Source organism: Festucalex cinctus, chromosome 16, assembly GCF_051991245.1.
Source record: "Festucalex cinctus isolate MCC-2025b chromosome 16, RoL_Fcin_1.0, whole genome shotgun sequence".
Classification (NCBI taxonomy): Eukaryota; Metazoa; Chordata; class Actinopteri; order Syngnathiformes; family Syngnathidae; genus Festucalex; species Festucalex cinctus.
This window is the reverse complement of record NC_135426.1, coordinates 7,152,807-7,168,029: the sequence shown is the minus strand read 5'-3', so window position 1 is coordinate 7,168,029 and position 15,223 is coordinate 7,152,807. Positions and strand designations below refer to the sequence as shown.

Genomic DNA, 15,223 nt, shown 5'->3' with positions numbered 1-15,223 from the left:
TGAGTGGCGTTTTTGCTTTCTCACTCTTGCCACCATTGTTTTTTCTTTCTTCTTTTTTTTTCCATGCCAAATGTTATTTTCTACTTTGAAGCTGTACAGTCTGTAAGAAATTAGACATTTGTTGTATTTCTTATAATATTTCAAAGTTATGTGATTTTGATTTTTGTTTATTGCCATGAGTCATGACGTACAATTGAAGTATATTTCAGGGGTATGTGCAATGACAGATTAGCAGAGGCTTTATTCGAGATAGAACTACATAACATGAAAGGTACATAGTAAACAATGTAAAACAAAAAATCTGATTTGCGTCTGTAACTGATTTTTTGAGACATGAAGTGTGTGGGGCTATTATCAAGGGGAAAATACAAAACAAGCACTTTGAAGAAGAAGGTTTGATTTCTTTTCTCCCTGTGACGTTCTCCAGTGAATGTGATGAAACAACACAGGACAGAAAATCACTAAGGTCTGGAAAGCCGTTAAATTTAGTGAAATGGTCCTGAAAAGTAATATGGTCACTGCTTTGTACTGTGTGATGCCAGCAACAGCATTGTTGCCATAGTTACGCCAACATAATGGCTAATCTATTTAAAAGTTACTATAATTATACTTTAACTTTATTTTACAGATATGTCGTATAAATATCGTTACTCCATATATGTTTGACATTTCATTTATTTTCATCAAATAAAACCGTTACCGGAAGTGAAAACTTTGAACTCTGAATTTCGACCAATCAACGAGCCGTAAACACCTGGCTGATTCCTCACACCGTAGCCTCGTACCTCGTCTTTCGTTTCGTTTATGATTTTTTTTTTTTTGTCATGTCATTTAAATTTGGTTTTGACATGACGCTTAACGTTTCAAGAGGTATCCCAAACCCCCTTAACTTTTCCCAATGAAAAAGTAGCGAGAAAAAGCTCTTATTTCTTTAGGAGCCGACCGGTTAGCATTTTAGCTTATGTTAGCACTATCGTAAATAAATTATACACAGCTGCGTTATGTGACGCGTCATAAGTTTTTTTTGTTTTTGTGTGTCTCCGAGAACTTCACAACGCATCACATTGATAGTCAGCCAGGCGTGTACTTAAGTGGACACAAAGCCCCGGTTGGGTATAAGCGCCGCACGCTCAGTTGCATAATTTTCGCCTGGGTGAGGCAGCGTGTCAGTGGCCACCATCTCATCTCATCGCTCGCACTGTCGCACACCGAACCCAAGTGGCACAACACGGCGGCCCACAGCTATGTGCCACTCCGCACTAGATGCTCCTACTGCATGTCCACAATTTGCCTTTGTCTCTACTCACGTTACTGGAAATCGACCATCTGATTACAGAATTTCCATTAAAGGTAAGTGGGCTATGAAACTAAAACAAAAAAAAAACCATTTGATTTTACAGTGATAATAATGCTTAGTTTTGTTTTGTTTTAACAAACAACAATAAATTAATCTGCATTACAATAAACATTAATTTTATTGTACATAAATGTTTTGGTCTAAGGCTTACGCTAAAATAAAGGCAAATTAACAGATAAAATACATTTTTTTGTATCTGCTTCATAAGAGTTGTTAACTGACTAAACACTTTGCTGTCTTTCACGTATTCGCTACAAAAATCTCAAGTGTGGCGTGAACATGAGATGACAACAATGCGAACAAATCTATGGCTTGATCACATCCATTTTTTTTTATGAAACAGTGATGTAGACGTGGATTGCAACAAAGAGGCTCAGAATATCCGCATAATAATTGTCCATATCGATTATAATATAATTATTATGACGTCCCCCAGCTATTTTAATAGTTTCAGAAAAGCAAAAAGTGCTGCTGCATAATAACAGTAAACCCCTTTTAAATGTCTCATTTTTAGCCAAAATAGTCTTACGGGTCTTACTCGTCAAAACAAATCTCCACTTAAAAAGAAAATATTCACTTTTGAAAACATGCTTGGAACAAGTGAAAAATGTCTTAAAACAAGGACCTTTTTTAGGTGATGTTCCTGACGTATCTGATTTTAAGTGTGAATAATTGTTTTGGGGGTTTTTAAATACTAGAAATGAGACTAATATTTACTGTCCAATAAAAAAATGTACATTCAAGGCTTGTACATTTTCAAGATTCCCAGTTTCTCAGCCAATATTATGTTTTATATTGATTTAGGCAACACAGTGGACCTTTTATATAACACATTTCATATGCAAGGCACCTACCTAAACAAAGCACAACACCTACCAGCATTTACAAACAGCTGAAAATATTCACAAAGCAAAGAGAAACAGTAGCTTACACTTCAACACATTTACAAATAAAAGCTTGAAAGACATCAAAAATCAAATGAAAGAAATCAACTGAAAGATCATAGACTTGTGTTGGCAATTTTTTCCATTTGGTGAGCAGCATTACAGCTAACGGTGTTGAAACCTGAGCTTCACTAATTGACCCCGAATTTGGCTTTGGCTGACAATAACAACACACACATTGACAAATCTTAAATTCAATTCTGAAATTTGGCACAGCACAGTTTAAGTGTACACAATTTTTGTTAAGGTTACTCAGAAAAATCATCATGTTTCAGGGTGAAAGGTTGTAAAAGCATTCTTAATATTCTGTGCTGCTTAGTTGAACATGTTGCTGGTTTTGTCGACAGAAAAATGAGTGCGAGGAAAAGAGGTGGGAAGCCCAACAGAGGAGGAGGGAAATTTAACAAGCCAAGAGGAGGAGGAGGAGGAAGAGTTGGAGGTGGAGGTGGTGGTGGTGGTGGAGGAGGAGGTAATAATAAAGGAGGAAAAATCCACTGGGATGATAATGACGACGATTTCACCCTTGATTTGCGACCCCGCCCATCCACCAGGTACAAACCTTCAGTGTGAAGAATGATTTCTTCTGGTGCTCAATCTGGATTTTTTTCCCCGCTCTAGATCCGCCAAAGCACGAGGAGCTGGCAGCCATGTTAGTAGTGGGAGGTGTGGCTATACCGGACGGGGAGGTAGATATCAAGACAGACACAACCGAACCGACTTCGCTCTCCCGAAATCCCTGGCGCAGAAGCCGACATACGCCAAGGCGAGTGACAGTGGCAGGGCCGTAGCGAGCAGCATGCCTTTGCAGAAGATTTTAATGACTGACAAGAACCAAGAACTCCTCAAGGAGCTGCTGTGGGACCTGCGGACCCGCGACTTGGATGAGTAAGACGAGTGGTTAACGAGACCAGGATCTCTAAAACACTTGAAATCCATTATCTTATGCCCTTAGTGACACCGGTTTCGATGACTTAAATGAGGAGGAAGAGGAGGAATACGATGAGATGGACCACCGTGAGGAAGGCCAGTTTTGGACCACTACTGACGAACCCACGGAGAGAGCAGAGAGCCCGAGAGAATACGAGTCTGACAACGAACGCCCTCCAGTTGAACCTACTGTCTCCTTGTTCGCTATCGGCAAACTCTGCAGGTGAGCGAAATTTTAATCTGGATTTAAAAAGCATTTACACTCCGGGCTAAAATTCGGTTCTGGTGACTGGTCAGATAAAATGCTGGCTGCAACGAACTATTATTTAAATAAGATGTTTTTATTTATTTTGTCGATAAATAAATATGATTTCATTTCCATCCCGACAATATTTCAAATTGAAAGTGCAGATTAGAAAATGGACAAATGTTCATAATGATTCACTACTGGTATGGACCTTCAAATCTGTCCGAAAACATAATATTCAAAATATTTTGATTATTGCTTAAGTAAAAGCAGGTGTTGGTAATGTGTTGTTGTGAAAAAACACAAAGGTCTGCTTTCATGTCTGGCAAATAAATCTGAGAATATTTACTGTCTGTATAATAAATAAGCTCTTCTAATGATTATTTGAATGTAAAAAACAATTATGAATTCATTTTTTAGTCATCAATTAATTGATTAATCATTGCACCGCGAGATACCGGTACATACATAATAAAAAAATAAAGTTGACCGACCAGAATGAAGCAGAGGTGTTGTTTTTTATTATTTGAAAATTGCCTTCCACTACTTTGCAATGTTGATTTGATTTAGATTAATTGTCCGACACTTGATTGTGGGATTTTTCATGATCATTTGCTTTTATTTTATTTTGACTTGTGTGAAAACATCATCCGTTTTTATTTCATTTTTACTTTTTTTGTTTTTTTTTAATTCAGTTACTTTTTATTAGTTTTTTGAGCAAATTTGTTATTTTTTTATTTTTTCAAAAACATTTTTGTGTAGTTTTCATGAGTATTAGACAGTATATTACATTATGGAGTGTTTGTCAAGTGCAAGGTCACTTATTATATTGCATTTTATTTCAATGATGTAAATGTTTTTTCGCTCCTAGTTTTAGTCATTCTATTAGTTTTTTGTGAATGATAATAACTTTGCACTATAGCAGGTGGTTCTAGAACAACATATCACCCAGGATAAAGTGGGGTTCACTGTATGTTTATCCTTGTTTGGTCTAGGTATGGGTTTGACCGGGAGCGCAGCAAGCAGGCATTGGAGTCTAGTGGAGGAGAATTTGGCTCAACACTGGAGCAGCTTCTTCATCAGGTTTACACCGAGTGCTTCGGACAAGAAGCGGTTTCCGGCAATGACCTCTCCCTCATGCCCATGGACGAGTGCCTGACCCAGAGGCAGGAAGAAGCCCTGGCGCTGGCTGCCATTTACGGCGACCGCTTCCAGGAGCGCATTGCCAATTCGGTGTGGGTAATAACCCTGGATGCGCTGTTCCTCACCGACAACATTGGAAAGAAGTACAGCACCAATCACAACGGTGGCAAGTCTTCCAAAAGAGTCTGCCAGTTCTACTTAAAAGGAAGCGGCTGCAGGTACGGCAGCAAATGCAAGTTCAAGCACCAAGCTCCTGATAAAGGTTTATCAGGCCAACAGGGCCCAGCTCAGGCTGGGATCAGCAGCTACTCACCCCTGGAGTATGAACTGGAGATCCGTTTCCCCAAAGGGAACCGCTACCCTTCCCAAGCGCCGGTCGTGGCCTTCAGTACCAACGACGAGTCGATCGGCGCCGCCGGAAGGCTCAGCGTGACCGAGAGGCTGTTCGGCGAGGCGCTGGTGGCCGCCCGCAACAAAGAGCCCGTGGTTTACACTCTAGTCAGCGTGTGCGAGGACGAGACCACCATGAAGGAGCTGCTGGATGTGGAGCATCACAAATACAGCAAGCCGCCGCCCGTCGTCGTTCCCCCGGCCTCGGTTGCTCCAGCAAAGCGCAAGATTGGGACCGGCAAGGCTTTCCAGGAAAGCGTCTGTCCCAGCAGAAGGATTACGCCGCCAGTAGAACGTGAGCGTCTTTTTACGGAGGGAAAAAATCAAAATGATTGCAAATTGACAGATTAGGGAGGAATTGGCCATTTTTTCCTATGTGTTGAATGAATCTGTATAATAGTGTTATCATAAATTCATTTTATTATATTTATGATATTTATATATCTTTTTAAAATGAACTGTTAATCCCGTGAGGATGGCGACCCCAAGTGGACAAAAAAAAAAATCATTTAATTGGTTCTAGTATGTTTTTTAGATTATTATTTTTTTAAATGTATAGGATTGTTGAGTACAAAATTAAAAAAAAAAAAAAATAACTAAATATTTTGCAAACTACAATTCTCAAATGACTTTTTACCTTTCTTCCTCTGTACAAATGTACAGTAACACCAAAACCGACTTTAAAATTAACCCTGAAAACTCATGTGTGATATTAATAAAGGGATACTTGACTCATTGAGCCATTTTCAGCAGTAAAAAGTTGATATTTTATCTAATTAATGTGGAAAAAATTATTTTCCATGTACAATGAATACCTTTAAAAAATATTTTTTTTCTACTTACTGTAGACTGATGATGACATCACCTGTGCTGAGGAAGTAGGTAACGACCAATCATGGCTCAGTTTACTGACCAAACCCAGAAAACAGGTGAGCTATGATTGGCCGTTACGTTACCTACTTCATCAGCACAGGTGATGTTATCATCAGTCGACATCAAGTAGAAAAATTACTATTTAAATTGTACATGAAAAGTAATTCTGGACAAAATATTAACTTTTCACTGCTGAAAATTGTTCACTGATTCAAGTATCCCTTTAATTGACAAGCAGAAGTTTTGTTTTGTTTTGTTTTTTCTCATTTTTGCTATAATTTTAAGTTTGTTTTAGTTTTCTAAATGTAAAATATACTTTGAGTTATTTTTTCCTAAGCATTTTTCTATGCAACATTTTTATTCTGTTAACGAAAATGTCAGTTTTTTTTTTATTTTATGTATTTTTTTTAATGTTTATTCATTCCAATTACCTTGGTATGGACATCACCACAGTAAAATAATATCCAAATTCCACCATGTCTCATATTTTTTGTGTACAGGGCCTGGAGAGGCAGACGGGCCAGAAGACGACGACGAGGCCTCTGCCGTCCCCGTCGAGAACATCAGCTCTGTCAACCTGAGGAAGAGGGTGACAAGTAATCCCAATTTACTGCAGGAGAACGGCAAACTGTGCAGAGACTTTCACAGGAAGCAGGTATTGCCATGAGGACAAAAACAACAACAACAACAAAAAACATTCAACAGTGTTTGTATGTTAATGACTCTTTGTGTTTACTCTGTAGTCCTCCAAACGCTTCAGGTCAATGTTGGAGCAGAGGACGAAGCTGCCAGCTTGGAACGAAAGAGAAAACATTCTGGATCTGTTGGACGGATGTCAAGTGTTGGTTGTCAGCGGTATGACAGGGTGAGGAACTCAAATTATACACTTAGATTAGAAGTGACTAAAAATATGGCCTGGCGGCCACATGCCACCTATCAAGCCCACCAAGCATTTATATTAACATGAGTCCTTTGATATTTGTTGCATTCGTTTAACCTTTTTATCTCCAGGAAGTTGGTTAAATGAAATTGACATTTTTTATAAAGCTATCTGGAAAATTTTTGGAGATTTTCATTTTATTTATTTTTTTTAACGTGAATGTTAATTTATTTAAAAATATATAACAATATTTTACATGTGCAGTTAACATTTTTTTATTTGTTAGATTGTGATTAATAACTTTAATGAATATAAGTTTTTTATTTTTAAAAGAAACTACCAGTATTTTACATATTGTTGCTGTCGGACGCAAGTCTCATGTCTAAGTATGGTCAATTTAAATTTTTTTTGTCTTTTTCTCTCAAAATCAATACCACTTGTCTGCCCCCATGCCATCTGTCTTATTTTTACACATTATGAACCAAGATAAAGTGTTGAAAATAGCTTGGGAATAAATCTATTAACTCTCTTAGACACGTGAGATATCTGAGAAAAGATTATTTTTTTTAACTGAAAGGAGTGAAAATCATTTGGTTAGCGGCTCAGCGTGAGTATAGGGAACATGTCCGTATCATTTTAACCAATTTTCCAACCTTATCTATGAATAGCTTATCCCCATCTATTTTTTGTTGTTGTTTTTTTTAATCCCCATCTGTTTTTAAGAATCACATGTCACCCACCCCTAAATTCAACTCTTCAGTTAAGCCAATAATGAAAGAATTTCCATCTTCCCCGAAGGTGTGGTAAGACCACTCAGATCCCCCAGTTCATTCTGGACGCTTCCCTGAGCGGTCCGGCAAACAAGGTGACCAACATCGTCTGCACTCAGCCACGCCGCATCTCCGCCATCTCGGTGGCTCAGCGGGTGGCGCAGGAGCGCGCGGAGAATCTCGGCAACTCCGTGGGCTACCAGATCCGCCTGGAGAGTGTCCGAGTGCGTGGACACGGATTTACTTGCAGCATAGCCAGAAAAGGGGGGAAAAAATGGTCCAGCTTGTATTATTTTGCAACTATTTCAAACATCCTTTGTGTTTTTTTTTCTTTTTTCTTTTGTCCCCCCCATTGCTTTTAGTCATCTGCCACCAGGCTGCTTTACTGCACTACAGGAGTGTTGCTGAGAAGACTGGAGGGCGACGTGCACCTTCAAGACGTCACCCACGTCATTGTGGATGAGGTGCACGAGCGCACAGAGGAGAGGTCAGTTCCTTCTTGGGATCGCCCTGGAAAAAAGAAATGTGATTTTATTACTTTTTTAATGCCATTCATTTCTAGAAAAAGAAAATAACAATTACATTTGTCAAATTACGCACAGTATTTTCTTTAACACTATAAAGCCTGAATCATGAATTATATGAGAACAATTTTTTATTTTTTTTTTATTTTTTTTTAAATCAACTTCCATGTATGACATTTGATACATCCGGTCACAATGCTTTAAATTCATATATTTATAACGATCAAAAATATAATAATAAACAGACATCAGACATATTAGTAATTCCAAAAACCAGAAAGAACATTTCTCACTATTAATAAGGTGTCTCTCCTTTCTCAATTGGGTCAATCTTGCAAGGTCGCTGGAAAAGCCACCAGCTGGATGATGCTGCCTTCTAATGGATTCTCCGTGCAATGCATGTGTCAGATCATATACATGAGGGTTTTAATGGAAAAGAAATATTTTACTCATGGAATAGAGGGCACAAAATGTCTTATATTTAAAATGATACGTTTGGCTTTATAGGGTTAAATCAACTTATTTGTTCTTGGAAAAAAAATGTAATTATTGCTCTTTCCAGTGACTTCCTCCTTTTGGTCCTGAAGGACCTGATTCTTGAGCGACATGACTTGAAGATTATCCTCATGAGCGCCACACTGAATGCCAACCTTTTTTCTGAATATTTCCACGACTGTGCAACTGTACACATACCTGGTAAAAATATATATATATATTTTTTTTTTAAAGTGTGTGCTTTCCTCTGAATGTCTATGAATCTGTCCAGGTCGCACTTTCCCTGTGACTCAGTTTTTTCTCGAGGACGTCATCTCTTTAACCCGGTTAGTGCCTCATAATAGAATTGTGAATATTTGGAAGTTGAAACCTTGCAAAAAATAAAAATGTCGGTTGGTGTTTTTCAGCTACGTAATGGAGGATGGGAGCCCTTACATGCGTTTGCGGAGGGAAAACTCCTCGTCTGTCAGAAGGCAGGGAGGAAGAGGAGAGCCAAAGGACATTGTGGACACCTTGGAGGACGACATGTGGAACTTCATGTCTTTCACTAAGAAGGACTTTGTGAAGGACTCTGTGCCCGACCAGCAGCTCAGCCTGCAGGAGCTCACGGTTAGATTCAAAGGTGAAATGAGGAATAAGCGTCATTGACATTGAAACGATGACACGGCCCAACTAATTGCTTTATTGGCCGCCCAGATTGCAAAGCTTCTGTGCTGAAGACCATTGCTGCGATGGACCTGGACAAGATCAACATGGACCTCATCGAAAGTCTGCTGGAGTGGATTGTGGATGGAAATCACAGTTACCCCCCAGGCAAGAATCAATTCATTTGAGTAAACAAGTCAAGTTGGAATCATTGAGAGCAGTCTTTGTTGCACGTACAATACACACACAGGTGCATTTATCTGGATATATAAACGGTAATGTTGCAAGATCAGTTAAAAACGAAATCAAACTATTTCAGGATAGTTTGTGGAACTAGAACAATTTCCGCAGATATTTTGGATGTGACTGCTGACTCGTGCAAGGTGGAAAGCTGGGTGCACTTAACAGTGCCAAATCGTGTTGCGATCAGGGCACTTCTTGTTGAAATCAGGTCACTTCCTGTTGATTTTAGGCCACTTTCTGTTGCAATCAGGTCACTCCTGGGTCACTTCTTGTTGAAATGAAGTCACTTCCTGTTGAAATCAGGTCACTTCCTATTGAAATCAAGTCACTTCCTGTTGAAATCAGATCAATCCCAAGGTGCTTGATCTGTGGATCTTTTCCCTCCCTATCCATTCATTCCTATGGGACTTTTTGGCGTTTTTTTGGGGGAGGAACTGCGCCGCCATGGTAACTCGGAATGCCAAAAAAAAAAAACAAAAAAAAAAAAAAAAAGTTCCCCGCCAAGTCAGATCGAGCCGCATCTTTTGATACCTCATTTGTGCCGGTATGTTCAACGGTTCGGGCCACATTTTGTCTGAAAAATTCCGGTAAATAAAGAAAAATAATAAACGCCGTTTTCTAGGATAGTAGTATGTGCCTGCTTTGCTTCGCAAGTGGTAGCTCCGCTACTGCTTTGCTCCACAGCAGTCACATAATTATGGTTTAAACACTTATGTATACTTTTTAATGTTCAACTTTTATGGTTCAGGTGCAGTGCTGGTGTTTCTTCCCGGCCTTGCTGAAATCAAGATGCTGTTCGAGCAGCTGCAGTCAAACAGGAAGTTCAACAACAGGCGCACAGAGAGGTGGGAGTCCCCTTGAACATGCTCAGTGCTACACAAAAAGGGCAATTTCATATTTTCACACAGAACAGGATTATTTATTTGTATTTTAGTGTTGATGGTTATAGTTTACAGCTAACAAAAACGCCCAAATTCACCGTCTTGTTTAAAAACACGCACTGTCGTGGTTCAACTTTTGCAGTTCTGCTATAGTGTAGATTTTTTTCTATTAATTAAACATACAAAATATAAAAAGATTGAATGAGTTTTAAAGGTTTAAATTATTTTAAAGAAAAGATGGTCTTGATAGTGTGAATTTTCATTGCTGAACCAAGATGGCTGCATTTCATTTGTTTGAAAGGTCCTCCACTTGGAAAAATAGCAATTGTAAAAGAACTGTGATCATGAACTCAAGTTTTGTAATAATTTTTCCTTCACTCCAAAAAACGTATTTATACGTTTTTCTTTCTTTCTTTTTTTTTATGCAAGAGCATATAGAAGGCTTTGCTGCAGCTTCTGACATGTAGAGGTGGCTTAGTGCGCAATAGTAGTTATTAACGGACACCAGGTGGCAGCAGAATATGAGATCAGCCAGGGCCATGTTGCAAAAAACTCTTTTTGACAGTGTTTTCACCAGGAATATGAATATTGATGAAACTTAGCTACATTCTAATGCTAATTGCTGCAAAACGGAAACAGATACAGATAGATGTTTTTTTTCCTGATGAAAGAAGAGACTCTAATCTTTCTTTTGGTAGGTTCCATATTTTTATAGCAATAGAACACAATATTCTGTAGGCCTTGCAAAAGCCAGTAAAACAGCCGGGAGCTTCAATGAAAATGGCGGCGAGTGACTGGGTTAATAATAGCCTCATGTGTGACCACTGTCAGATGTGTAGTGTACCCGCTCCACTCAACTCTGTCCAATGAGGAGCAGCAGGCCGTCTTCAGTCGCCCGCCAGAAGGCGTCACAAAGATCATCATCTCCACCAACATCGCCGAGACCTCGGTCACCATCGACGACGTGGTGTACGTCATCGACTGCGGCAAGATGAAAGAGAAAAGGTCACTCGTTGTTACCGTTCAGAGCCAACGCCTGAGGCCGGAGATGTTGTAATTGTGTCGATGCCCTTTTCAGGTACGACGCGTCCAAAAGCATGGAGAGCCTGGAGGATTCGTGGGTGTCGCGGGCCAACGCGCTTCAGAGAAAGGGCAGGGCGGGCCGCGTGGCCTCCGGGGTTTGCTTCCACCTCTTCACCAGCCACTGCTTCCAACACCAGCTGGCCGAGCAACAGCTTCCCGAGATCCAGAGAGTTCCTCTGGAACAGCTTTGCCTCCGGTAGGTCCATCTGTTTCACTTGATGTGTGCCAGAATTACACTATCTAAACAAAATGAAATGTCAAATCAAGGCAAAATATACTTATTCATAGTCTGCCGATAGATTTCCAAGCATTTTTTTTGCCCTTAAGCTTCACACTTTAAATGATAAATTACACATAGGTTAATTCACCATAAAATCTCAAGATTTTTGTTAGTGGTTTAGAGCCACTTTGTCATTTGGTTGATTTTGAGTGAGGTTGTAAAAAAAAAAAAATTGGTTAATTAAGCAATTTATTCCTAAATACTTGGTTTCCACTGCTTCTAACAGCATCAAGACCCTGGACGTGTTTGCCGAGCAAACGCTGGAGTCGGTCTTCCGCCGCATTATCGAGCCGCCGGCCACGGGCAGCTTGGACGCGGCCAAGCAGCGCCTGCAGAACCTGGGAGCCCTGACGGCCGAGGAGAAGCTCACCTCGTTGGGCTACCATCTGGCCTGCCTGCCCGTCGACGTGCGCGTCGGCAAACTTATGCTGTTTGGCGCCATCTTCCGCTGCCTGGACCCGGCGCTCACCATCGCCGCCAGTCTCGCCTTCAAATCACCTTTTGTAAGAAGTGTTTTGAAGAAGGTACACTGAAAAATGTTTTAATGCTTGTTTTGCTGTCTGTCCTCAAGGTTTCACCATGGGACAAGCGTGAGGAGGCCAACGAGAAGAAACTGGCCTTTGCGGTCGCCAGTAGTGACCATCTGGCCCTGCTCCAGGCATACAAGGTGGAAATCAACAGAGCACGAACGCTGTTGACTTAGATGTAGGCTTCTAATTTGCGTTCTTTTGCTTTTTAGGGTTGGTGCAGCGCTGAAAAGGCAGCCAACCAATCCGGCCACCGATACTGCCGGGAGAACTTCCTTTCTGTGCGAGTTCTGCAGGAAATCGCTTGTCTCAAGCGGCAGTTTGCCGAGCTGCTGTCTGACATCGGGTTCATCAAAGAGGGGCTGAGGTCAAGGGTGATTGAGCGACTTGGCTCCAAAGGCTCTGACGGGATCATCGAGGCTACTGGCCCTGTGGTATCACATCTATCAACAGGTATACATTTACACGTTTTTAATGCTGACTTGAAAGACACTTGTGCTCTGTTCTAGGCAAATCTGAATGCTGACAACATCCATCTCATGTCTGCCATGCTGTGTGCTGCCCTCTATCCTAATGTGGTGCAGGTACTTGGTTCCTCAGTAACTCATTCACCCCCAGCCATTTTCACTGAAGCAACCCCCTTCGCTCCCGGCTGTTTTGACTGATTTTTGTAAGGTCCACAGAATATTGTGTTCTATTGCTATAAAAATGTTGAAACTACCAGAAGAAAAAGTCTATTCTTTCATCAGGGGAAAAAAACCCCAACACCTATTTCTATCTGTTTCTGTTTTGCAGCAACAGCATGAGAATGTAGCTAAGTTTCATCATTGTTCACAAATCTGTTTTGAATTGCGGGGAAATCAGCTTGTTTTGAACATGGCCCTGGTTAATCTCTTATACTCTGCTGCCACCTACTGGCCGTTTTTGTAATTACTACCATTGCTTCCACCCGTTCCCTGAAGTTGAGAGGCTGCATCAATGCCTTCTGTATGCACTAGCATAACAAAAAAAAAAAGCATAAATACGTCTTTGGGAAACTTAAAACATGTAAAATAGAACATATTTATACATTTTTAGGAGCAAATTAGTTAATAAAAATGAAAGGGAAAAAAAATCCCATCAATGGATTTAATGGACAGGTGGGCAATGGATTCATGGACCAGATCATTTTAAGATGGTTAAAAAAAATTTTTTTTAAAAGTTCACATGTGTATGTGTCTTACGTCGGGCGGCACGGTGGTCGAGTGGTTAGCACGTCCGCCTCCTAGTTCTGAAGACTCCGGTTCGAGTCCAGGCTCCGGCCTTCCTGGGTGGAGTTTGCATGTTCTCCCCGTGCCCGCGTGGGTCTTCTCCGGTCTCCTCCCACATTCCAAAGACAAGCATGGCAGGTTAATTGGGTGCTCCGAATTGTCCCGAGGTGTGCTTGTGCGCGTGGATGGTTGTTCGTCTCGGTGTGCCCTGCGATTGGCTGGCAACCAGTCCAGGGTGTCCCCCGCCTACTGCCCAGAGCCAGCTGAGATAGGCGCCAGCACCCCCCGCGACCCTTGTGAGGAATAAGCGGTCAAGAAAATGGATGGATGGATGGATGTGTATGTAAGACAGAGCTGGTCAAACTCGGTCCTCGAGGGCCGGAGTCCTGCGGGTTTTGGACATTTCCATTCTCCAACACAGCTGATATATGATCAGATCATTAGCAAACTCTGCATAAGCTTGATAATGATCCTGTTGATTGGAATCAGCTTGTGTTGGAAGAGGGAAACCTCCAAAACCTGCAGGCCTCCGGCCCCCGAGGGCCACCCCTGATGTAAGACGACATTTGACGTGGCTGTAACACTTGACAACCTCCCGTTTGGTCTCCAGGTCCGAGCCCCTGAGGTGGTTTACAAGATGAGCGTGAAAGGAGCCGTGAAGATGCTCCCCAAGGCCAACGAGCTGCGCTTCCTGACCAAGACGGACGGCTGCGTCCACGTTCACCCCTCATCCGTCAACTACAACGTGAGTGGAATGACGACGAACTTAAACGAGGTCCGTACGTGCTGTACACTCCAGCATCTTCTTCCCCTCTGCGCTAATAGGTCCGCAAGTACCCCAGCCCCTACCTGGTGTACCTGGAGAAGGTGAAAACCAGACGGGTCTTCATCCGGGACTGCAGCATGGTGTCCGTGTACGCTTTGGTGCTCTTCGGAGGCGGCGAGGTCAGCGTGGACCTGCACCAGGGCCAGTTTGTCATCTCCCTCGATGACGGATGGATTCGATTCGCTGCTGATTCTCACCAGGTCAGCACCCAAAGGATATTATAGATTGTATTTTTGGGCAAAAGTAAAAACAAACACACTTACTACAGGTGGCTGAGCTGGTCAAGGAGCTGCGCTGGGAGTTGGACCGCCTGCTGGAAGACAAAATCCGCAATCCCAGCATGGACCTGTGCAGCTGCCCCCGCGGCTCCCGCATCATCCGCATGATCGTCAACCTCGTGTCCACTCAGTAGCCTTCTCCAAAGTGCTTCTGACTCTTAGGCATCATGAGCTCGCCAACATTGTTTCAAAAGCACTCAAGCACAAACTATTGTTTACAAACAAAAGCCTTGTGTCCTGACAGCAGGTTTTTTTTTTTTTTTTACCCCCGAAAGAGAACATTTCAATCCATTATTTAAATAGAATTCCATGGCAAGTCCTCCTTGAAGGTCACATCACCATGCTGCTGTGCTACCATGGTAACATCCACTGTAAAAACAACACTTCTTTCACTATGCATGCTGCGGCTGTTTGTAGGATTCTCTTGGCTCCATATTGGTTGCCTTGTTGTACCCAAAGTGACTCTGCACTTACGTCAATGTGGTTGACAGGGAGCTCCAGTTGTCTGCATGCTTTTCACATATTTGACATGATCTGAATGTATGCATGCTCACAATGTAACTCCAAGGGCTTCTTGAATTGGGGAGTTGCCAAAGAATTTGTCTTAAAATATTTGAAATAAAAAAGCCAGGTACCTTGTTGGCTTTCATTGGCGTCTTC

General features: G+C 41.5%; 1 protein-coding gene across 1 annotated transcript; it reads left to right on the top strand.

Moving 5' to 3' along the window:
- Nucleotides 1–729: 729 nt before the first annotated feature.
- Nucleotides 730–15,212, top strand: dhx57 (DEAH (Asp-Glu-Ala-Asp/His) box polypeptide 57). Its single transcript, XM_077501275.1, has 23 exons — nucleotides 730–1,350; nucleotides 2,649–2,852; nucleotides 2,920–3,186; nucleotides 3,254–3,451; nucleotides 4,471–5,303; nucleotides 6,382–6,536; nucleotides 6,625–6,746; nucleotides 7,560–7,755; nucleotides 7,894–8,018; nucleotides 8,618–8,751; nucleotides 8,822–8,876; nucleotides 8,958–9,172; nucleotides 9,247–9,363; nucleotides 10,187–10,283; nucleotides 11,151–11,324; nucleotides 11,398–11,598; nucleotides 11,909–12,185; nucleotides 12,254–12,349; nucleotides 12,422–12,643; nucleotides 12,719–12,793; nucleotides 14,070–14,204; nucleotides 14,285–14,485; nucleotides 14,554–15,212. The coding sequence occupies exons 2-23, from the start codon at nucleotides 2,653–2,655 to the stop codon at nucleotides 14,695–14,697; spliced, it is 4,239 nt and encodes a 1,412-aa protein (XP_077357401.1). The 5' UTR covers nucleotides 730–1,350; nucleotides 2,649–2,652; the 3' UTR covers nucleotides 14,698–15,212.
- Nucleotides 15,213–15,223: the final 11 nt, after the last annotated feature.